General features: G+C 45.8%; 1 protein-coding gene across 4 annotated transcripts in view; it reads left to right on the top strand.

Annotated features, from left to right (window-relative positions):
• The first annotated feature begins 4,528 nt into the window (after positions 1–4,528).
• Positions 4,529–25,269, top strand: part of LOC123348237 (ubiquinol-cytochrome-c reductase complex assembly factor 1) — a 97,803-nt gene continuing 77,062 nt past the window's right edge. For 2 of the 4 annotated variants that reach the window (XM_044985724.1, XM_044985722.1), the window contains exons 1-5: positions 4,529–4,659; positions 9,646–9,750; positions 10,701–10,808; positions 17,700–17,807; positions 20,638–20,710. In XM_044985724.1, the coding sequence (XP_044841659.1) occupies positions 4,636–4,659; positions 9,646–9,750; positions 10,701–10,808; positions 17,700–17,807; positions 20,638–20,710 (418 nt within the window). In that variant the 5' untranslated portion in view covers positions 4,529–4,635. Of the gene's footprint in view, positions 4,660–9,645; positions 9,751–10,700; positions 10,809–17,699; positions 17,808–20,040; positions 20,160–20,637; positions 20,711–25,269 lie in introns of those variants that run through there. The other 2 variants (XM_044985723.1, XM_044985725.1) reach the window with 2 other exon arrangements.

Below are 25,269 nucleotides of genomic sequence, written 5' to 3'. Positions count from 1 at the left end.
CTGACAAGAATGTCAATTTCACTTAGCTGCTGTTGGGGGTCCCAGGGAGCAGATTTAACCCATGTGTTGGTGTTTCTGAAAACAAAACTATTTTGGGATTTCTCAGTTGCAATTTTCCCCCATGAACCAGAAATCCCTTGTTTTGGTGAGCTCTAAATGCTCTGAGTCTGCTGCTGGCATAAATTACATGGCTCTGAGTGCCTATGTGAAGGGGGATGTTTACCACCTGTGCTGCCAAAGGGTTGGATAGGGGTGTGGCAGGTTGTCTTCCTCCTGGACATCCCTCTTTCTTACTGCCACTCCTCAGTGGTTTGTCCTTCCAGTGACTGTCCAGGTCATGTTTCCAAGTCTGTCCTTCTCAGGGTATGTATAGAGGAAGAGCCTTCAGGATTAAGCAGGGGACTCAAGCTCCCCCGCACTTGGGTCAAGATCTCACAGTCTGCACCCTTTTATCTTCAGGGTTTTCTCCCCCAACTAGGGTCCCTGCATCAGGGACAGGCCGCTGTAGTTGTCCTCCTTTCGGGGTTGATAGCGGAGCCCAGGCCTACCCTCTCCACTAGGCTCTGATCCAGGGCCCAACAGTAAGCAGCTATGTCCTGCACCCTGGGGTGCTATGCAGCTGCCTCCCAGATCACTTCCTATCAGTCCCCTCTCTTCCCACAGGATAAAGTAAAGAACTAAAACATAAAGATAAAGTCTCTAACCTCCAGAGGGTGACAGGTGCCTTCTCAATAGGCTTGATCAGATTACTATAGCCAAGTCCCAGGAGCTCAGAGTGTGGGTCAGCTCACCTCCACTGTCTACAAACCAGTGAGCCACTCTGCTTCCCTTTTTAAGAGTCTCCTCCAGCCTATGCAGGCTTTGTAGATGCCAGAGGCACCGACTTCACCAGTTCCTGGGGGATGCTCGACCCCTTCTCTGTCCCAGGCTCCCCCCCAGCCCATCCTGCCCTCTCATCCCCAGCCCCTCCTGCATGCTGCTGAACAGCTGATCATGACTTGAGCTTGAGGTCTTCAAATCACAATTTGAGGACTTTAATAACAGACATAGGTTAGGGGTTTGTTACAGGAGTAGGTGGGTGAGATTCTGTGGCCTGCATTGTGCAGGAGGTCAGACTAGATGATCATAATGGTCCCTTCTGACCTTAAAGTCTATGACAGGCGGGAGGCACTAGGATGGAGGGGGAGGAGCTGATACTCAGGGCTGCCGGTGGGTGCTGAGTTTTCCATGGGTGCTCCAGACCTGGAACACCCATGGAGTCAGCGCCTATGGAAGGTGCCATGGAATGGGGCCTCCTGGGCCCAGAGCAGTTATTCAACCCCTTCTTTTCCAGTGTGGGGTTTATGCATTCCATCACAGTCCCCCAAAGATTAATCCATCTAGGTATTCCCTACTTAAGAGAGCCTTACATCCAAAATTTCTGCACTAGAATAATAGTATCCCCTTACTTTAGGTTTTCTGGGGGAAAAAACACAAACTTTAATCAACATTCCACTATTTTTTACCTAACATACTTACATGCCCCCATTATCATAGTACTTGAACTCTTCACACTCTTTAATGTATTGATTCTCACAACACCCCTGTAAGGTAGGAAAGTTCTATCGTTCCCAGTTTATAGATGAGAAGCTGAGGCACGGAGCCTACATGACTTGCCCAAGGTCAAAAGAAATTGTGCACAGCAGAGAATTGAACTGGGGCCTCAAGCTGCAGGCAAATGCCCCAACTACTGCACCATCCTTCCTCTAAATTAGCAATTTTATTTGGATTTCTCCTCCTTTTGCTGCTTTTTAATTTTGCTCTGCTAGTGAATGGCAGCTTCATCAGTTTCTTTGAAACTTATATCTGACAGGACCACTCTTTCACCAGTTTCTGCAATCTCAAAGTTTTCATCAGTTTTGCACATATATCTTGTCTGTTTGATAAACCTGGATCCTTCCCATTTGCCATGGCTTCTGCTATGGTCTCTTACAGCAGCATCTCCTCACTCACTCCCCACCTCAAACTGACCACATAGCAAGGGATGATCATCCTCTCCTGCTGGTTCGTAGAATATCAGAGTTGGAAGGGACCTCAGGAGGTCATCTAGTCCAACCCCCTGCTCAAAGCAGGACCAATCCGCAACTAAATCATTCCAGCCAGAGCTTTGTCAAGCCTGATCTTAAAAACCTCTAAGGAAGGAGATTCCACCACCTCCCTAGGTAACCCATTCCAGTGCTTCACCACCTTCCTAGTGAAAAAGTGTTTCCTAATATCCAACCTAGACCTCCCCCACTGCAACTTCAGACCATTGCTCCTTGTTCTGTCATCTGCTACCACTGAGAACAGTCTAGATCCATCCTCTTTGGAACCTCGCTTCAGGTAGTAGAAAGCAGCTATCAAATCCCCCCTCATTATTCTCTTCTGCAGACTAAACAATCCCAGTTTCCTCAGCCTCTCCTCGTAAGTCATGTGCTCCAGCCCCCTAATCATTTTTGCTGCCCTCTGCTGGACTCTCCAATTTTTCCACATTCTTCTTGTAGTGTGGGGCCCAAAACTGGACACAGTACTCCAGATGAGGCCTCTCCAATATCGAATTGAGGGGAATGATCACATCCCTCAATTTGCTGGCAATGCCCCTACTTATACAAGTTCCAAACACACACTACTGTCCTTTCTCCTACTTTGAACAGCATTTCATGCAACTCTTCTCTCCTTCATTGATTTCACACCTATTCCTGGTCTCTTGCCACCTGTACCTCATTTCTAACCCCTCCCTCCCAACACCTTGCAGATATTTCCATATTTTTCAAAGATGAATAAAATCTGATTATCTTCATGCTCCTTCTTAAACCCAGTCACCACCACTTAAGTGTGTCACTGCTCTCCACCTCTAATTATTCCACTTGCTCCAGTGACTGTCCTTTGCCACCACTATCACTTTCTCCCTTATCTTTCTCAACTTCCCATACTTCTCAGGTTCCTTCCCCTTACAAGTATAAAAAAACCCACCAACCAACCAAAAACATGTTTCAACTTCTATCTCTATCACCCTATTTCCCTTCTCCCCTTGCCTCAATTCATTGGTCTTGCTGTCTACACTCATTGTTGAAAGTTCCTCTTCTCCAACTCCACAGTCTGGCTTCTGCCCTCTCCATTTCACTAACTCAGCTCTCAGAATCTCTACTGACCTCCAACCAACCAAAGCTCAGAACCTCTACTCCAGACCCATTTTCCTTGACTTCTGCTCTGCCTCTGACAGCAGTTATCACACCTACGTTCTCTATGTCATCCATGACTCTCTTCTCCTGATTCATTCAGTGGATCATCCTCCTGTGTTCTTCCACTCTCCTTGGCCCCCTCCGCTTCTCTCTTTATATCCCCTCTCTCTTGGCAATCCTAATCTGCTCCTGTGATTTAAGTACTCTCTCTTCTAACAGTCTACCTCTCTGATCTAATACCACCTCAGTCTGTTTCTCTAATAATTCCTCTTAGCTAAATATAACATGCCCCTCAGTCTTTCCTTCCAAACCCAGTGCTTTCCCCTCTCTCCATCACAGATAACACCACTACATTTTCAGTTGATCAGGATCGTAACCCTGGTAATTTCACTCCATACACATCCTAGACCTGTACATCCTGGCTATTTAAAAAAGTTGCCATTTCCTCCCACCATAACAATTCCATGATCTAGCTTTTCTTCTGTCCACAGACCCAGAGTTCTTGTTCGGGGCTGAAACTGCTGAGATTCAGTTCATCTGCAAATTTGACACCATCAGCTCAGGACTAAACAAAGACTGTGAATGGCTAGCCAACTACAAAAGCAGTTTCTCCTCTCTTGGTGTTCACACCTCAACTGCTAGAAGAGGGCCTCATCCTCCCTGATTGAACTAACCTCATTATCTCTAGCCTGATCCTTGTGTATTTATACCTGCCTCTGGAAATTTCCACTACATGCATCCGACGAAGTGTGGATTCACCCCCGAAAGCTCATGCTCCAATATGTCTGTTAGTCTATAAGGTGCCACAAGACACTCTGCTGCTTTTACAGATCCAGACTAACATGGCTACCCCTCTGATACTTGACTCTAAAGTCAGGCACTAAGGTCACCCTGCCGGGCCCATGGTTCCAAGCAGCCCCCCGCCCCCATTCCCTTATTGCTTCAAGCTGAAGCTCTGCCTAACCAACCCCTCCCCCGCCATCACCCTTACGGGGGACCTGTCACGTCGCCTCCTGTTCCCAGGCTCCAGCCAGGAGGCAGCCACCTCCCCCCACCCCCCGTTTTTCTGCTCTCCCACAAGCACGTGCTTCCCCGGGGCTGGGCTTTCCCAATGAGCCCCCCCGCCACGCGGCTCACAGCTGCTCAGCCGGCGAAGGGAGGGGGATGGGCTGTTCCCAGAGCAGCGCCCTCGGAGCGCAGTAGCGGGCCAGGACGCGGGGCGGCTGGGCAGAGTAGGGGACTGACACCCTTCCGCCCCGACGTGTGACGTATAGTGACCACGCGCAGAACGGGTCTTACTCCCTGCAGCGCGTGCGAACTACGGAGGCCGAGTAGGGAGGTGTATGCGCACGCGCAGTTTTGATTTCAGCCCCCTCCCCGCTAGCCTGTGAGAAGCGGAAGTAGTTACCATGTTCCGGAAGTGCTTCTGAGTGTCATGGCGGCGTTGGTGAGAGCTGTGGTAGGTGACGGGATGGGTCAGAGTTGGAGCCCGAGCCACGGCCCCAGCGGCTGTGTCCGGCCGGAGTCGGAGCCTCCCTGCAGCGCGGACGGTCTGGCTCAGGAGCCGCCGACAAATGCACCGGGGGGCTGCGGTCTCCGCGGGTGACAGGGCCCTTGGAGTGGTGGCCCCCGGCTCCGTTACCCTGGGGGGCGGGTTTGCCGGGGCATGTCTGGTAACTTCCCAGCGGCGTTTAACAGAAGGTGGCTCCGGAGCCTTGGCCCCGCGCTGTGTCCCGTTGTCGGCAGTGATGTGTGTGGTACGGGAGGGGCAGGGCCGGCTCCAGGGTTTTTACCACCTCAAGCAGCAAAAAAAACCAAAACAACCCCAGCGATCGCGATCTGCAGCTCTACCGCCGCCGCTTCAGTCTTCGGCAGCAGTTCGGCGACCGGTCCTTCGCTCCGAGAGGGACCGAGGGATCTGCTGCTGTATTGCCGCGGAAGACCCGGACCCTCACCGTTGGCCGCCCCAAGCAACTGCTTGCTGGGCTGGTGCCTGGAGCCGGCCCTGGTGAGGGAAGCTGGGCTGGGAGCACAAGGTTGCAGTGTCTGGAATAGCCAGCCCAGCACTTCCATCCTCTCCAGTAGTACAATGATTTGTCTTTCGAAAAGATTCTGAATTAGAAATATTTAGTTTGGATTCCTTTGTTCCATATGGTGGTTTTTCAACAGCCATTCAAACACCTCTTTTTCTCCACCCCTCTCAAATACTGATCAGCTTACACTTTACATGTGTTTCTTTCTTGATCTTTATTCATGAATAGGAGCATCAAACATGGTCCACATCAGAGGCTTTGAATCCTTCTTTCCCCATTCTTTGTAGAAGTTTCTGATTTTTATTTCATGATCTTTTCACTTGTTGGAACCTGTATGTCAAGACACTTACGTCAAGAATTACTGTTTGCAGTTCTCTGTGACCTGCTGAGCTAACTTCCTGAATGTTAAACTTTTTATTCATTCAATATTTGCTAGTCATTGTTGCAGTTTGTCCAGTTAGCATCAGAGACAAAAATTTGATCTTCTAACACTTTAGTATATAGAGAAAGCACATCTCTTCCATCTTAACTCGCATGTCCTTCCGGTAGCAGTGAAAGTGCATGCTTGAGTCTCTGCTCTTATTATTAATCATATTTATTGTGGTAGCATCTAGGGACCAAATAAGAATTGCACAGTACTTAGCACAATGGTGCACAAGCACAAAGTAGTAGAAGTCAGAAAATTCTGGAGGTGAAATGTTGGCTGCATGTCTGGTATGAAGCTTAAGGCTTTGGTTATGTTGGAGCTTTGGGATACGTTTCAGTGGGAGAGGTAGTTGTATGAGTGGGATAGCCTGCATCTCACTGGGATGAGGGGAGTGGTAATGTTCTCAGTTGGAGACTAGCTGGATCAGCCCAGGAGACTGCTAAACTAGCAATGCAAGGGGAGGGTGGTAAGGAGGTAAGTGTTGTATAAACTGGAATTTGTAATGTAAGAAACAAATTGGATCAATGTGAAAAGATTTTTTTCAATGGCTTATATACTTTTGCTGGGAGTCTGAGTAACAAACATGGGGAATTGGAAATTTCTCATTGATTAGAAGAAATTTGATAGGCATTACTGAAATTTGCATGGTTGGAAAGTTAAGTCACTTGTTATATCCTGCCTAGCAAGGTCAGAGCAGGTGAAAGAAGTAGAGTTGGCACTCTACATTAAAGACATCATTATTTGTTTTACAGTTATAGATAACTCAGAACCACAGGATCTTTGATCCATATGCATTCATGTACTAACTAACAAAGTACAGGAAGGAGTGCTGGTGAGGAGTCTGTTACAGACCACCAAATCAAACAGGGACATGATGGAAAGAAAAATTGTGTTATGAAGGACTTCAGTTTGGGAGACAAATACTGGAGGTTTCATGCAGCCGGTTGTAAATCATGATTAGGGATTCTAAAAACTTATAGAGGGTAATTTTTTAATGCAAAAGGTATCGCACCCCAACAGAAAATAACTATTTTATCCTCATGATAGGCAAAGATGAATATAGATTTCAAAGCCAGAAGGGAGCATTGTGATCATCTACTCTGACCTTCTGTATAACACACAGAACTTCCCTAAAATAATTCCTAGAGCAGATCTTTTAGAAAAGCATGCAATCTTGAATTAAAGATTGTCATTGATGGCAAATCCATTGCAACCCTTGGTAAATTGTTCCAATGGTTAATTACTGTCCCTATTAAAAATTCACACCTTATTTCCAATCTGAATTTGTCTAGCTTAAATTTATATCCATTGGATCCTGTCTGACCTTTCTCTGCTAGATTAAAGAGCCCATTATTAAATGTTTGTTCCCTATGTAGATACTTATAGACTGTAATCAAGTTACCCTTTAACCTTTTAAAATATGTTAGGATCAAAGGAAACTCAAAAGCACTGGTATAGGCCCATTTCTAGCTGGAGATGGTAAAATTGTTAATGATGTAGAAAAGGCATGAGTGATCAACAGATATTTCTGTTCTGTATTTGGTAAGAAGCAGGATGATGTACTCTGATATTGAGAGGATGATTAACTACTTTCCAATCCATTAGTAACTAAGGAGGATGTTAGACAACATAGAATAATAGGACTGGAAGGGACCTCGAGAGGTCACTTAGTCCAGTCCCCTGCATTCATGGCAGGACTAAGTATTATCTAGACCATCCCTGACAGGTGTTTGTCCAACCTGCTCTTAAAAATCTCCAATGATGGAGATTCCACAACTACCCTAGGCAGTTTATTCTAGTGCTTAACTACCCTGACAGTTAGGAAGTTTTTCTTAATGTCCAACCTAAACCTCCCTTGCTGCAACTTCAGCCCATTGTACTATCTTCAGAAGTTAAGAAGAGCAATTCTTCTCCCTCCTCTTTGTAACAACCTTTTATGTACTTGAAAACTCTTATCATGTCCCCTCTCAGTTTTCTCTTCTCCAGACTGAACTAAATCATCCCTCATAGGTCATGTTTTCTAGACCTTTAATGATTTTTTGTTGCTTTTCTCTGGACTTTCTCCAGTTTGTCCACATCTTTCGTGAAATGTGGCACCCAGAACTGGACATAATACTCCAGTTGAGGCCTAATCATCGTGGAGTAGAGTGGAAGAATTTCCGTATATACTTGTTCATAAGCCAGATTTTTTTAGTAGAAATGGGAAGCACCAGAGAAGGGGGTTGGCTTATGAACAGGTATATAGAGAGAGAGAGGTGGGACACAGCCCCTCCCCACAACAGAGGGAGCAAAGAGAGGCAGCAGAGCCAGAAGGGAAGAGCTGGGGCCAGAGTCTCTCCGCTTCTGGCCACGCTGCTCTCCCACCAGCCTCCGAAGCAGCTGCAGCTCCGCACGCTGCAGCCGTGCCGCCCGATCTGGCCCGCCGGAGCATGCTGCGGCTGCACTGCCCAGCCTGCTGGAGCAGCTCCAGCCAGGCCAGAGACATCCTTCCCTGGCCTTCTCCAGATAAGGTGGGAAGGGATGGGATGGGGAGAGTGTGGGGGTCCTGAGCTAGGGGTGGGGTCATGTGGGGGGTGGTCACAGGGGTTACTCCCCTGACTCTCAGCTTCTCCTCTCTCTCCCCCCCCCCCCAAAAAAAAAATTCCCCACCAGTTGCTGTCCCAGCCCATCAGGGTAAGCAGCTGGTGCGCCAGGAGACTTTGTTTACTTAGGTTTACCTCCATGGCTGCGGACACTCGAGGTAAACAAACCATCTCGGCCCACAGCGGCTTATCCTGATGGCCCGGGAGCCAGAGTTTGCTGACCCCTGAATTATAGGGTCGGCTTATGAACAGGTTATAAAAATTTTCCATTTTTACTTATCGATTTGGGGGGGGGGTCGGCTTATAAATGAACCGTCTTATGATCGAGTATATACATCCCCAGAGAGAGAGGGACATTTCTTACCTCCTCTCTGGGGGAAAACCTGTTTTTCACCTCTGCTAGTGACCAACACCTTGACTTAGACTTTACAAACATTTTCAGTGTATATACAAAACTTCCATAGTAGGGTGACCAGATGTCCCGATTTTCTCGGGATTGTCCCGATAGTTACTTGTTTGTCCCACGTACTGACGTTCGGTTGGGACACGAATTGTCCTGATATTTTGCCGTCCGGCGCACAGGCAGAGGGGGCTTGTGCCCCTGCCCCGGTCCCGCCCCGACTCTGCCCCCTTCCTCCCCCATTGGATCCCTCCCCAAATCCCTGCTCTGGCCCCGCCTCTTCCCCAAGCATGCTGCATTCCTCCTCCTCACCCCTCCCTCCCAGGCTTGCTCTAATCAGCTGTATGGCAGCACAAGTGCTGAAGGGAGGGGGGAGAAGCAGGATGTGGCAGCCAGCTCAGGGGAGGTGGAGGCGCAGCGGAGGCGAGCTGGTGCAGGGGGGCAGGGCGTGGAACTGCCAGTGAGTGCTCAGCCCCCACCAATTTTTCCTATGCTCTGGCGGCTCTTTTTGCTTTTGTTTTTGTTTTTTCGTCCGCCGCCGGCTCTTGGGTTTTTTTTTTTGCTCCGCCGGCACCCCCTGCCCGCGTCCCAGTATTTCACATCTCTCATCTGGTCACCCTATTCCATACACATACATTAACCAACAATATTAATGACCAGTTTGACACCAGCTTTCATTTTGAGACCTCACGTGACATTTGTTGGTGAATCAGAATGTACATACTAGAATCAGTATATTTCTGTAACCATCTTACCAGTTGGCATTACGGGCAAAACAGCATAGGGTATTCCTGTGTGAATTTGTTATGGATGACCATCAAGTTGGTAGGAATAGCTGCCTTTGCATTGTTTTGATTTTCTTGAATGCCCACAACTAATAGTTATTATGTAGCTGGAAATTCCTGCAGTCTTCTCTTTTTGCTGGTTTCCAGTAGAATATATGAATCCTGGGATGTTCCCTTCACTGCTGGTTACTGTGTGCTTGCTGATCTCTCTATTCTAGAAGTGCCAGACTGGAATGCCTCAATGGATTACAGTATGCAGTGGATTAATACAATCAACCTTGCCCCAAGCACAGTGGGACAGAATGCTCTATGGCACTCTTCAGGTAGGATATTTCGTTATTCTAAAGCGTGTAAGAATTGGGGATTTGCGTAGGTCCTCACATATGAAATAAAAGGTCACAGTCTTCTAGCACATGAGTGGCGGGGGATAGTCCTTGTCAGTGCTGCTACCTGAGCCTCTAGAAGAAGGGGTCTTGTAAAACTGAAATGAAAGGCCTGGCTGGGATGATTTAGTTGGGGTTAGTCCTGCTTTGAGCAGGGGGCTGGACTAGATGACGACCTGAGGTCTCTTCCAACCCTAATCTATGATTCTTAATTAAGGGAGCTGAAATAATCTCAGAGAGTTCTTCTGACTGTTTCCCCCAGCCCACAGTCATTACTTCTGTTCAAGCCCATGTCTATTAGACACTGGATAAAAGGCTGAACCACTTCAGCTAGATTAGATGGTGGAGATATAAATGTGTCATGCAGGCCATGAAAACACCGCAACCCATGTTTGTTTACTAATTGTGTTTCACATAAGAACTAAATATGTGGAGCTTGGCTAAGCAGTAACTGGTTTAGGAGTGGGGGTGACCTGATTGTGTAACCTGGTGTATCATTTTTATAGGACTCCGATAACTATAGTATCAAATCACCAAACCATGTAAAACGTCTTTGGCATTGAAAGGGTGTTAATGCCAAGGAGAGAGGAATTATTTACTGTTGTACAAGGAGGTATAACTAGGATTAATGGAACAAAAATCTGAGAGAAAATCTAGGTTAAATTTCAGGACAAATTGTGTGATGTTAAGATGCATGGGACTGCCAGCCCATTCCACAGGATATTCAAAATATTACCAAATGCACAGTAGGGAACAAACCTGCACTGTTGACCTAATAGGCCTTTTTCATCTGTAAATTCTCTGACTGTAAATTAGTTAATGTTTGAATGTCACACAATTTTAGTGCTTATTCCTCAACACTGTTCTCACTTCTCTTTTGTCACTTTAAGCAGAGGCATGAGACTGGCCGACCCCAGTTGAATAAAGTATGTGGTGGATTGATACAAACCAGTGGTGCAATAACACAGCAAAGGAGAATGCTTCACAGCACTGATCAGGTTAGAATAGTTTGATACTATTGTTTATTATCAGAGGCTTTGTTGTAGCAATCACTGTACAGACACCTTTAACTTGTGAGAGGGATAACTTTGACAGCATTACTGGCCTAGTGGATGAGGAGAAACAGTAGATGTGCTACATTTTGATTTTAGTAAGGCATTTATGACATGCTCATAAGCAAACTAGGGAAATGTGCTGTAGATGAAGTTGCTATAAGGTGGATGCAAAGACTGATAACTATTCTGAGTATGATGTAAGACGTGGCAGGTAATTATCTTGCTCTACTCGGCACTGGTGAGGCCTCCGCTGGAGTATTGTGTCCAGTTCTGGGTGCCACACTTTAGGAAAGAGGTAAACAAAGAGAGTCCAGAAGAAAGCAACAAAAATGATAAAAGGTTTAGAAAACTTGTCCTATGAGGAGAGATTAAAAAAATTGGGCATGTTTAGTCTTGAGAAAAGAAGACTGAGGAGGGACCTGATAATATGTTCAAATATGTTAAGGGCTGTTATAAAGAGGACAGTGATCCATTGTTCTTCATGTCCACTGAAGGTAGGACTAAAAATAATGGGCTTAATTGGCAGCAAGAGAAATTTTAGCTTAGATATTAGGAAAAACTTTCTAACTATTAGGATAGTTAAGCTCTGGGGTAGGCTTTCAAAGGAGATTGTGGAATCGCCATCATTGGAGATTTTTAAGAACAGGCTGGACGACAAACACCTGTCAGGGATGGTCTAGGTTTACTTGGTCCTGCCTCAGAGCAGGGGGCTGGATTGGATGACTTCTTAAGGTCCCTTCTAGCCCTACATTTATATGTTTCTATGTGATGATTTTTTTAAATAGTCCAGGGGATGAGCTTACTCAGTTGGAACACTACATGTTATAGAGTAGACGTTATCACAGACCAAGGCCAGTGATTTGAGAGCTGCCAGGTATCCCTCCAGGAGGCAGAGCACTAAGTGTCATGTTCCCGTCTCTCTCCCCAACTGGGTGACAGGGAGCTGCTGGGAAAGGTCCAACAAACAGCCCTGCAAGGGATGGGGCTGAGATGGGAAGAGAAGTAATAATAGGGGGCAGATTCTTCCTTGTCTCCCTCAGGAGAAAAGAGACAGAAGTGTTGCCCCCACTTTTAAAGGGGACCGGATGCTTCCCCTCTCTTTCTGGTGTGTGAGAGTGGGTGAGGGGGATGATGGGAGGTATAGCAAATTTTGCTATTCACTAAATGTTTAATGCTGTCATACTAAATATTAATAGTGGTAACTAACGATGGTGTGCTATGAACACAGCGTATCCTGCTGACCGGTATTGTTTTGTATCCTTTTCTACCCGCATCTGTCCATTACATCTACTGTGGCCTCTTGTCTTGTACTTGGATTGTAACCTCATTGGGGCAGAAGCCATCTCTGTTATGTTTTTGTTCAGTGCCTAGCACAATGGGTCCTTGTCTTTGGTGATAGCCTCGAGGTATTACCATAATGCAAATACTAACTCTGGTGGTCCTTGCTCCATAGAGGTTGCAGGCTAAGAAAATGACATAATACAACAGGTGCACAAGATATAAGAAGGGGAGCGGGTTGGGAGAACGAAGGAACAATAAAATTCGCATACAATGCCTGACAACAATCCACTGCTATAGAAGAAGACCTGCTACTGTTGCTGCCACATCATCTGCTCAGTGGTGTGGCTGGCGAATACATCTGACATTGGGTGCTGAAATATAGCCCAGGCCGCCTATGCATATTCAAGGTTGTCAGCATAGCAGCACAGGGCATTAAGAAGTATGGGAATAAACAGGAAGAACTAGAAGTACTAGTGAATAATCATGGCTGTGACAGAGTTGGCATTGTAGAGACTTGGGGTACGTCTACACTACAGGATTATTCCGATTTTACAGAAACCGGTTTTGTAAAACAGATTGTATAAAGTCGAGTGCACGCGGCCACACTACGCACATTAATTCGGCTGTGTGCGTCCATGGTCCAAGGCTAGCGTCGATTTCCGGAGCGTTGCACTGTGGGTAGCTATCCCGTAGCTATCCCATAGTTCCTGCAGTCTCCCCCACCCCTTGGAATTCTGGGTTGAGGTACCAGTGCCTGATGGGGCAAAAATCATTGTCGCGGGTGGTTCTGGGTACAGCCTCACCCCTCCCTCCGTGAAAGAAGGAGACAACCGTTTCGCGCCTTTTTTCCTGGGTGAACTGTGCAGACGCCATAGCATAGCAAGCATGGACCCTGCTCAGCTCAATACCGCAATCGTGGACGTTTTAAACACCTCGCGCATTCTTGTGCAGTCTATGCTGAACCAGGACCTGCAAAGCCAGGCGAGGAGGAGGCGGCTACGGCAGCGCAGCGATGAGAGTGATGAGGACATGGACACAGAATTCTCTCAAACCGCGGGCCCCTGCGCTTTGGAGATCCTGCTGGTAATGGGGCAGGTTCTAGCCATTGAACGCCGATTTTGGGCCCGGGAAACAAGCACAGACTGGTGGGACCTCATAGTTTTGCAGGTGTGGGACGATTCGCAGTTGCTGTGAAACTTTCGCATGCTTAAGGGCACTTACATGGAACTTTGTGACTTGCTTTCCCCTGCCCTGAAACGCCATAATACCAAGATGAGAGCAGCCCTCACAGTGGAGAAGCGAGTGTCAATAGCCCACTGGAAGCTTGCAACGCCAGACAGCTACCGGTCAGTCGGGAATCAATTTGGAGTTGGAAAACCTACTGTGGGGGCTGCTGTGATGCAAGTAGCCAAAGCAATCACTAAGCTGCTGCTACGAAAGGTTGTGACTCTGGGAAATGTGCAGGCCATAGTGGATGGCTTTGCTGCAATGGGATTCCCTAACTGTGGGGGGGGCGATAGATGGAACCCATATCCCTGTCTTGGCACCGGAGCACCAGGGCACCCAGTACGTAAACCGCAAGGGGTACTTTTCAATGGTGTTGCAAGCACTGGTGGATCACAAGGGACGTTTCACCAACATCCACGTGGGATGGCCGGGAAGGGTTCATGACGCTCGCATCTTCAGAAGCACTGCTCTTTTTAAACGGCTGCAGCAAGGGAATTACTTCCCAGACCAGAAAATTACAGTTGGGGATGTTGAAATGCCCATAGTTATCCTGGGTGACCCAGCCTACCCCTTGATGCCATGGCTCATGAAGCCATACACAGGCAGCCTGGACAGTGGTCAGGAGCTGTTCAACTACAGGCTGAGCAAGTGCAGAATGGTGGTAGAATGTGCATTTGGCCGTTTAAAGGCGCGCTGGCGCACATTACTGACTTGCTCAGACCTCAGCCAAACCAATGTCCCCTTTGTTATTGCTGCTTGCTGTGTTCTCCACAATCTCTGTGAGAGTAAGGGGGAGACCTTTATGGCAGGGTGGGAGGCTGAGGCAAATCACCTGGCCGCTGATTATGTGCAGGCAGACACCAGGGCGATTAGAAGAGCACACCAGGAAGCGGTGCGCATCAGAGAAGCTTTGAAAATGAGCTTCATCACTGGCCAGGGTAGGGTGTGACAGCTGTGTTTGTTTCCCCTTGATGATCTCCCCCCCCCCGCCCCACGATTGACTCATTTCCTGTAAGCAACCCACCCTCCCCCTTCGATTACAGCTTGCTTAAGGAAATAAAGTCACTATCGTTTAAAAATCATATATTCTTTATTAATTCATTATAAAAAGAGGGAGAGAACTGAGAAGGTAGCCCGGGTGGGGTTTGGGAGGAGGATAGGAGGGAAGGAAAAGGCCACTAAAAAAATTTCACAGTAATGACAGCCTTTTGGTTGGGCTGTCCACGGGGGTGGAGTGGGTGGGTGCACGGAGCTTCCCCCCATGCGTTCTTAGTTGTCTGGTGGGTGAGGAGGCTAAGGAACATGGTGAGGGGGGAGGGTGGTTATACAGGGGCTGCAGCGGCACTCTGTGATCCTGCTGCCATTCCTGAAGCTCCACCAGATGCCGGAGCATGTCAGTTTGATCACGCAGCAGCCCCAGAGTTGCATCCCGCCACCTCTGATCTTCCTGCCGCCACCTCTGATCTTCCTGCCGCCACCTCTCATCTCGAGCATCCCTCCTGTCCTCACGTTCACTGGCATCTTTCCTGTAATTTGATATCACCTCCTTCCACTCATTCAGATGAGCTCTTTCCTTGCGGGTTACTTCCATGATATCCGAGAACATTTCATCTCGCGTCTTCTTTTTCCTCCGCCTTATCTGAGCTAGCCTTTGGGATGGAGTAGGGAGGATTGAAAAATTTGCAGCTGCATGAGGGAGGGAAAAAAGGGAGAGAAGTATTTAAAAAGATACATTTTACAGAACAATGGTTATACTCTTTCACAGTGAACAACACTATTCACCTTACATAGCACATGTGATTTCACTACAAGGTCGCATTTTGCATCTTAATATTGAGTGCCTGTGGCTCTGGTGTTACAGATCTCACAGACCCAGGTCCGGGCATCAGAATTCAGCTTGCATGCGGCCATGATAAGCCATTGTCTTTCGGCTTCTGCAGCCTTCATATATACAGTGCTTTACCCCTCCCCCCACCGCATGGCTGGTATCATGGAAGATCACTGCTAATCACCCCCCTTTTCCCTCCCCCCCACTGCGTGGCTGGTAGCTGGGAAGATCCCTGCTAGCCAAACGCGAAAAAGCTCATCGCTATTTCACTCCTCCCGTTCCCCCGCTTGGCTACGTGCAAGGAAGGATTTCTTTTAAGCAGCAGGCCCCGAGCCCAGTAGGAAAATGGCCATCTCTGTCCCCTTAATTAAATTCCTGATTTTCAACCAGGTTACCCTGAACGATATCACTCTGCTGAGGATAACACAGCGAGATAAAGAACGGATGTTTCTTGAATGCCAGCAATCACCGGGACCATACGCAGCTATGCTTTGTCATGCAATGATACCCTATTACTTGCTACATGCATGGCGTGGTAAAGTGTCCTACCATGGTGGACGGAACAAGGCTGCCTTGCCCAGAAACCTTCTGCAAAGGCTTTTGGAGTATCTCCAGGAGCGCTTCTTGGAGCTGTCCCTGGAGGATTTCCGCTCAATCCCCAGACATGTTAACAAACTTTTCTAAGTAACTTTACTGGCCACGAATGCATCCCAAGTCCTCAGGGCAAATCAATCATTAAAAAACGCTTGCTTTTAAACCATGTTTTATATTTACAAAGGTACACTCACCAGTGGTCGCTTCCATGGCTTCACCGTCTGGGCTAGTGGCTTGGGAGGGCTGGTAGGGTAATTCCGTCTGGGTCAGAAAAAGCTCCTGGCTGTTGGGGCTAACGGAGTTCTGTGTGCTCTCTGCAAGCTCATCGTCCTCTTCTTCATCGTCATCTTCCCCGTCCGCAGAATCCTCAGTCATGGCTGAGATTACAACCCCCACCTCGGAATCCATGGACAGGGGTGAGGTAGTTGTGGCGCAGCCCCCTAAAATTGCATGCAGCTCAGCGTAGAAGCAGCATGTTTTTGGCCCTGCACCGGACCTTCCGTTTGCTTCTTTGGTTTTCTGGTAGGCTTGTCTGAGCTCCTTAACTTTCACTCTGCATTGCACTGAGTCCCTGCTGTGGCCTTTTTCCATCATAGCCTTGGAAATTTTTTCAAATACTTTTTCATTTCATCTTTTGGAACGGAGTTCTGTTAGCACTGAATCCTCTCCCCATACAGCGATCAGATCCAGTACCTCCCATGCAGTCCATGCTGGAGCTCTTTTTTGATTCTCAGGAGACTGCATTGTTACCTGTGCTGATGAGCTCTGCGTGGTCACCTGTGCTGATGAGCTCTCCACGCTGGCCAAACAGGAAATGAAATTCAAAAGTTCGCGGGGCTTTTCCTGTCTACCTGGCCAGTGCATCCGAGTTCAGATTGCTGTCCAGAGCAGTCACAATGGTGCACTGTGGGATACCACCCGGAGGCCAATACCATCGATTTGCGGCCACACTAACCCTAATCCGATATGGTAATACCGATTTCAGCGCTACTCCTCTCGTCAGGGAGGAGTACAGAAACCAGTTTAAAGATCCCTTTGTATCGATATAAAGGGCCTCGTTGTGTGGACGGGTGCAGCGTTAAATCGGTTTAACGCTGCTAAAATCGGTTTAAACGAGTAGTGTAGACCAGGCCTTGGTGGGATAATACACATGACTGGAATATTGGTATAGAAGGGTACAGCAAATGCAGGCAGATTTCTGAACTATACCTATTAGAAATGGTGACATAAAACAAACATTTTAAAAAGGTGTAAATTTTTATCAGTAAAATTAATCACTGGAACATCTTACCAAGGTATATGATGGATTCTCCATCAATTGATGTATTTAAATGAAGATGGATTCTAAAAATACACTGTAGCTCCACCACAATTTATAAGCTTGACACAGAAATTATTGGGTAAAATTCTATTATTTGTGCAATAGAGGAGGTCAGACTAGAAGATCATTAAAGGTCCCTTCTGCCTTAACATATATGACTGTGTACATAAGGTAACCAAATTCACAGTGCACGAATGTTAATTCTGTCATTTTCTAACTTTTGTGTAATTGTCTTTCAGTTCTTCTAATGTGATTTAGTGTATCTGTGTCTGGGCAATCTTTAATGTTTTACAGTTCTACTTTAATTTATTGGTTAGGCCCCGAATAAAGTAGGCTGGAGGTGTGTATACAGATTCTTATCACTCTAAATAAAGTGAATCAGTGAGTAATCTGTGTATAGGTGCAACGTGTTCTCAGGAGTGCTGGTATGTCAGTTTTGTGCACTGCATTACTTATAAAGACAACTTATAACGGAAGTTAAAATTTCCAGTTTATTTTTTATTTGTCTAAAATGATCAGATTGAATTGCTGGGATAAGAACGTGATTCTGTTTTATTTGATTTTACCTTGTTTTACTTCACAGTTTCTTGCTGCAAAAGATTCCCTGCAGCCATCTGAAGAGAAAGTGGGTGCCTTCACAAAGATAATAGAAGCAATGGGATTCACTGGACCACTGAAATATAACAAATGGGTAACACAATTAATTTGGTAGTCTTAATATTTTCCTGTACACCTCTTCCCCTATATAACGCTGTCCTCGAGAGCCAAAAAATCTTAGCACATTATAGGTGAAATCGCATTATATCGAACTTGCTTTGATCTGCCGGAGTGCGCAGCCCCCCCTTCAGAGCACTGCTTTACCACATTATATTCGAATTCGTGTTGTATCAGGTTGCGTTATATCGGGGTAGAGGTGTAGTTGGTTACTTTATATCTGTTTTGAGAACTAGGTTCTTTGTGACATGGATGGGATATTTATGGGCACAGTCCCATTCATACTACTCATATAAAGGTCTCTCACACAATATGGAGAATAATAGCCCAAGGCTTTAACCTGCCTTGATTTATGCACAGGGCCTCCATTGACACAAGTAGGAGTTTTATTATTTTGGTGTGTAAATGAATGAAGGCCACTTGGATTCCCAAAAACTTATTTCCTCACTTTATTCATCCATCAAAGTTCCCACATCACAGTTACCCTCCAGCAATGGAAGCTGGCAGCAGTTCCCTTTGGGAGCTTGTGAACGCCACTCCAAGTTGTCCAGAGGGTTTTGCCGAAGAGCGTTGCATGTTGCTTCCTCTCTTGGTCCCAACAAAGGTGGACCACACTGCCTCTGTTTTGTTACCACTTGCTTTTGGTCCAGGGTCTTGGGCTTACAGAGAGGATGGGTTTTGTGGTTGAGTCTAGAGACCTGGGTTCATTTCCAGGGTTTGCAACAGACTCCTTGTATGACCTTGGGTAAGTCACTTAATCTCTTTCTGTTCCCCACCTGTAAAATTTCATCCACCCTTTGCCTTCCTTATTTAGACTGTACACTCTCCAGGGTAGGGACTGTCTTTCACTATGTGTTTGTACAGTGCCTAGCACTAAGGGCCCTGATCATGTTGCGGTCTCTAGATGCTAGGAGGATGGCAATAAAAATGAAAATAAGAATTTGAGTGCTGAGCATCACATGACAATTCTTGAGCTAATCTCACATTGATTTGAAATCTGGGTTAAGTTTGTGTGTAACTCAACTTCCCTTGTATATAGTGACTGAATTGTGTCCACCTTTAAAGATCTAAATGTGGGTATCTGATCTTCTTCAGTGATTATTGGTGTCTGTGTGTGTTTGGGGTAATGCATTTTATTTAGAGAGGCTTGTTTCTTTTCGGTTATTCTTCAAGAGTATTATATGTATTACTCAGTTCTCTCCGGATAACACTGAATTAATAAAGAATGAAAATGTTCCAATAACTGGCAGTTAATATTACATATGGCAGATGCTGGAGATCTCTGCTATAGATTTCCAGTGTCATCCTGGATCAAATCACTTAATATTTGTGCCTCAGTTTTTCCAATCCCTAAAATAGTGATTATGCTACTCTGTCTCACAGGGATGTTGGGAGGATAATTTCATTAATGTCTGTAATATGTTCAGGTACTATGGTGAAAAGAGTCATTGAAAAGACTGAAAATAAAACAAATGAAAATGGATTATATATTTAATGGAGGATTATAAAGACAGGATGAAAATTAATTATGGGACGGGGCCCATATTAACAATATGGGTTTCAGTCATTGTGCGGTGGTGGTAATATATCAGAACAAAAGTTCCATAAATCTTAACTGAAATAATTTTGCATTGATAATCTTTGTTGTCACAAAGTCTGAACTCAAGTGGATTGCATTTTCTATTGTAAATTGTAATTGTAATGGCACCTAAGAGCTTAGGCATAATTTTGATTAAGAGAGCTTTGGATGTCAAAATCTTCCATTTTTCTGGCAGAACTTCAGGACTACTGAATGAGGAGAACAATTGTGCCTTAAAGCTGTTCTCCTCCTTTGGAAATTATTTCCCTAGTGTCCTTGTAGTCAGATCAGACTTAAATTCACCTTTTGGTATTTTGAAGTGCCGTCTTAAAATGCAGGGTGTGCACATTCTGATTAGGTGGTCTGCTAGTACAGTGGGTTCATGGTTCACCTATGGGGTGGGTTCACCTAAAATGGTGGGTTCATTGTTCCCTAGCAGTCCCAAAGTCAGGTGGATGGAGAGTGCTGTGAATTCTCTACTTCTCCGAGTCCCTTCCCAACGGTGAGTGAAAGGGAGCAGTTAAGAGTTTTCCTCTCTGTCTCTGATTTGTATCTAGGCAGTCCTCGGACTTATGACACAATTGGTTCCTTACAATTGTGTCGGAACTCGGAACCACAGTCTACTCCATTGCGGGACCGAGTGTCGTAAACTCGATACCTATAGTCATAAGTTGAATCAGGGTGTCAATGTAGAATCGTCGTAACTTGAACATGAAGTCGAGGACTGCCTGTATCCTATTTTTAGAAAATGTAATGAATAGGCTAATGTTGCACTGGAAGGCAGTAAACAAGACTACCAAGTCTTGGGGCATGTTAAATCTATATCACCAAAGTCTTCGTCTGAGATTCTCTTTTAGCACCTTAAACATGCTTGTTTTATGAGTATATTTGAAGCCAAAAAGAGAAACTTTGAGTCTTTGGCACATCAATGGTTTATTTTTTAAAATATTTAAAAAGTGACTTGTGCAAAATTAATCTCAGAACAGTGTAAATCAACATTAAGAGAGAGAGGAGGAAATCAAAAAGACAAAACAGGCCCATCTTCACATGTTTCTTTTTTAAATCCCTTGGGATGGCTTTAAGGAGGGGCATTAAAATGAGTGTCTAATCCAACATATGGATAAACAAATCTGATCATAGAAGATCACTGTGTATGCTTGTGTAACTTATCCAGTCTTCATGGTGACCTTTTGGTGGGTACTACAGGTGTTGTTTTCTTTCTCTCTAGAAGATTAAGATAGCGGCTCTGCGCATGTACACTTGCTGTGTGGAGAGAACTGACTACGAGGAATTCTTTCACAGTAAGTTATTGGTCTCTAGGATACTAGAACCTGGAGTGTGCCCCAGATGATGTCGGGGCTGGCTAGAACCTGGCTACCCAGTGCCTGTGACAGGTTGGTCTGGCTGGAAACCAAACACGTTCCCCTGTGTTGGGGCAGGGCTGAATAGAATTTGGGCATATTGTGCCTCTCCCCTAACTGTCCTGCCATAACAGAGGTGCCCCTTGTCCCCCCCAGGAGGCTGGGTCAGACTATAGAAACTGAATTTGCTACTACTATCTCATTCTCCCTACACCTTCTGCACTGTGGGGAGAGATGGTTAGAATTCCAAGATGTAGCCAGACAGAACCCAGTGTGATCCACCCATGAGGGCTGTCTACAACCTGAAGATGCCCCTCCCCTGTGGCCAAGGTAGGGCAGGCTAGAATCTATATTCCCAGCCTTTCCATATTTGTGTTGTAGCTGGCTGGCTACAGCATGACCCTGGCACTCTACCCATTCTAGCCCTGTGATACGGCCATCTGGAGCCTGAATGCACACACACATGCAACCCCACCCCCTGACCTCTTGTCAAGGGCAGGGCCACCTAGAACCCAGAAAAAAGAACAAGAATAATTGTGGCACCTTAGAGACTAACAAATTTATTTGAGCATAAGCTTTCGTGGGCTACAGTCCGCTTCATTGGATGCATAGAATGGAACATGTAGTGAGGAGATATATATACATACAGAGAACATGAATTTCCTGGTGCAGCTGGAGGAACCAACTAGGGGAAAAGCTCTTCTTGACCTGCTGCTCACAAACAGGGAAGAAATAGTAGAGGAAGCAATAGTGGATGGGAACCTGGGAGGCAGTGACCATGAGATGGTCGAGTTCAGGATCCTAATACAAGGAAGAAAGGAGAGCATTAGAACAGAGACCCTGGACTTCAGAAAAGCAGACTTCGACTCTCTCAGGGAACTGATGGGCAAGGTCCCCTGGGAGAATAACATGACGGGGAAAGGAGTCGAGTAAAGCTGGCTGTATTTTAAAGAATCCTTATTGAGGTTGCAGGAACAAACCATCCCGATGTGTAGGAAGAAAAGTAAATATGGCAGGCGACCAGCTTGGCTCAACAGTGAAATCCTTGCTCGTCTTAAACACAAAAAAACAGCTTACAAGAAGTGGAAGATTGGACAAATAACCAGGGAGGAGTATAAAAGTATTGCTCAGGCATGCAGGAGTGAAATTAGGAAGGCCAAATCACACTTGGAGTTGCAGCTAGCCGGAGATGTTAGGAGTAACAAGAAGGGTTTCTTCAGGTATGTTAGCAACAAGAAGAAAGTCAAGGAAAGTGTGGCCCCTTGCTGAATGAGGGAGGGAACCTAGTGACAGAGGATGTGGAGAAAGCTAGTGTACTCAATGCTTTTTTTGCCTCTGTCTTCACAGACAAGGTCAGCTCCCAGACAGCTGCACTCTGCAGCACGGTATGGGGAGGAGGTGACCAGCTCTCTGTGGAGAAAGAAGTAGTTCGGGGCTATTTAGGAAAGCTGGACGAGCACAAGTCCATGGGGCCGGATGCGCTGCATCCGAGGGTGCTAAAGGAGTTGGCCGATGAGATTGCAGAGCCATTGGCCATTATCTTTGAAAAATCATGGTGATCGGGGGAGGTCCCGGATGACTGGAAAAAAGCTAATGTAGTGCCCATCTTTAAAAAAGGGAAGAAGGAAGATCCAGGGAACTACAGGCCAGTCAGTTTCACCTCAGTCCCTGGAAAAATCATGGAACAGGTCCTCAAGGAATCAATTCTGAACCACTTAAAGGAGGGGAAAGTGATCAGGAACAGTCAGCATGGATTCACCAAGGGCAAGTCATGCCTGACTAACCTAATTGCCTTCTATGATGAGATAACCGGCTCTGTGGATGAGGGGAAAGCAGTAGATGTGCTATTTCTGGACTTTAGCAAAGCTTTTGATACAGTCTCCCACAGTATTCTTGCCAGCAAGTTAAAGAAGTCTGGGCTGGATGAATGGATGGTAAGGTGGATAGAAAACTGGCTAGATGGTCGGGCTCAGTGGGTAGTGATCAATGGTTCCATGTCTAGTTGGCAGCCGGTATCAAGTGGAGTGCCCCAAGGGTCGGTGCTGGGGCCGGTTTTATTCAATATCTTCATTAAAGATCTAGAGGATGGTGTGGACTGCACCCTTAGCAAGTTTGCAGATGACACTAAACTGGGAGGAGTGGTTGATACACTGGAGGGTAGGGATAGGATACAGAGGGACCTAGACAAATTAGAGGATTGGGCCAAAAGAAATATGATGAGGTTCAACAAGGACAAGTGCAGAGTCCTGCATTTAGGACGGAAGAATCCCATGCACTGCTATAGACTAGGGACCGAATGGCTGGGCAGCAGTTCTGCAGAAAGGGACCTAGGGGTTACAGTGGACAAAAAGCTGAATATGAGTCAACAGTGTGCCCTTGTTGCCAAGAAGGCTAATGGCATTTTGGGTTGTATAAGTAGGGGTATTTCCAGCAGATCGAGGGATGTGATCATTCCCCTCTATTCAGCACTGGTGAGGCCTCATTTGGAGTACTGTGTCCAGTTTTGGGCCCCACACTACAAGAAGGATGTGGATAAATTGGAGAGAGTCCAGCGGAGGGCAACAAAAATGATTAGGGGGCTGGAGCACATGACTTACGAGGAGCGGCTGAGGGAACTGAGATTGTTTAGCCTGCAGAAGAGAAGAACGAGGGGGGATTTGATAGCTGCTTTCAAACTACCTGAAAGGGGGTTCCAAAGAGGATGGATCTAGACTGTTCTCAGTGGTAGAAGATGACAGAACAAGGAGTAATGGTCTCAAGTTGCAGAGGGGGAGGTTTAGGTTGGACATTAGGAAAAACTTTTTCACTAGTAGAGTGGTGAAGAACTGGAATGGGTTACCTAGGGAGGTGGTGGAATCTCCTTCCTTAGAGGTTTTTAAGTTCAGGCTTGACAAAGCCCTGGCTGGGATGATTTAGTTGGGTTTGATCCTGCTTTGAGCAGGGGGTTGGACTAGATGACCTCCTGAGGTCCCTTCCAACCCTGAGATTCTATGATTCTATGAAAAGGTGGGAGTTGCCCAACCAACTCTAAGAGGTTAATTAATTAAGATGAACTGTTGTCAGCAGGAGAAAAAAAACTTTTGTAGTGATAATCAAGATAGCCCATTTAAGACAGTTTGACAAGAAGCTGTGAGGATACTTAACATGGGGAAATAGAGACAATGTGTATAATGGCTCAGCCATTCCCAGTCTCTATTTAAGCCTAAATTGATTGTATCTAGTTTGCATATTAATTCAAGTTCAGCAGTTTCTCGTTGGAGTCTGTTTTTGAAGCTGCAAAATTGCCAGCTTTTAATCTGTTACTGAATGGCCAGAGAGGTTGAAGTGTTCTCCTACTGGTTTTTGAATGTTATGATTCCTGATGTCAGATTTGTGTCCATTTATTCTTTTGCGTAGAGACTGTCCGGTTTGGCCAATGTACATGGCAGACTCCTCTCATTCCACATTTCAGGAGCATGGCTGGCTAGAACATAAACAGGCTCTGCATCCTACCCACCCATACCCTGTCTTGGCACATAGGTTTAGAACTGGGACAAGCCCCTGGATAGATGGGAAGGTCTTACTAGAACTGGAACACCCTTTTCCCTTGATGTATGGGAGTGGCTTGGACTGGGATGACCCTTCTCCACTGTTGTGGGTGTGGGACAGCTAGTTCTTGGAGACACAACTCCCTTTCTCCAGCCACACAACAGGGCTGGCTGTTTATCAGTGTGGGAAGCATGGTATTTTTTTCATGCTTATTTAAATTGTCAAAAAACCTGATGGGAATTGCATATGAATTTCCTAAGAACTAAGATTCACCATTAGCTCTGAAAACTTGGGACCTTTTCCTTTATGCACAAACATTCTCTTGGCTAAATTCTCTTTAGTTTTGGTATTTTATATGTGCTCACGACAAGGGTTTTCCTTTTAATTTTTAATTGGGTCTCTGGCTCTATTTAGCAAAACATTTACTTAGAGAATTTTTACAGTGATGATAGTGGGTAAAATTTAGAAAAAAATTCAGAACACAACTAATATTAATATTAGTAAGTGAAGACCTCAGTACCTTTCCTCACAATGTAATTTTAACAGGTTTCCATGCCCTCTTCTATGTCCTGCTCGGGTCTCATTTTTGAACAGGTACACTTTTGGCATGGCAGCCATTTTAAATTTAATTTTAACTGGGGAGTATTAGGACTAAATGTATAAATAGCGTTTGTGTGGGGTTTTTTATGTTAAGGTCATTTTAAGCTATTTTTAAACAGGCTACAGCATAAAGAAGCATTAAGCCCTTTTAAGATAATTTACAAAACAGAGGATTATCAGAAAGTAAGAGTTAGTTACATGGACAGGAAAAAAGGCAGAAAGAGAAAATAAAGGGGATTAAACAAGACAAAATGGGAGAAAAATTTAAAACAGCAAGACAGGAAAAAAAGGCAAAAAAGGAGAGAGAATTAAGTGGAAAATTACAAAATATTACAAATGGCAGAAAGTGAGAAAATAAAGCAGAGTAAACA

Source organism: Mauremys mutica, chromosome 13, assembly GCF_020497125.1.
Source record: "Mauremys mutica isolate MM-2020 ecotype Southern chromosome 13, ASM2049712v1, whole genome shotgun sequence".
Classification (NCBI taxonomy): domain Eukaryota; kingdom Metazoa; phylum Chordata; order Testudines; family Geoemydidae; genus Mauremys; species Mauremys mutica.
This window is presented reverse-complemented; position numbering and strand designations above follow the sequence as displayed.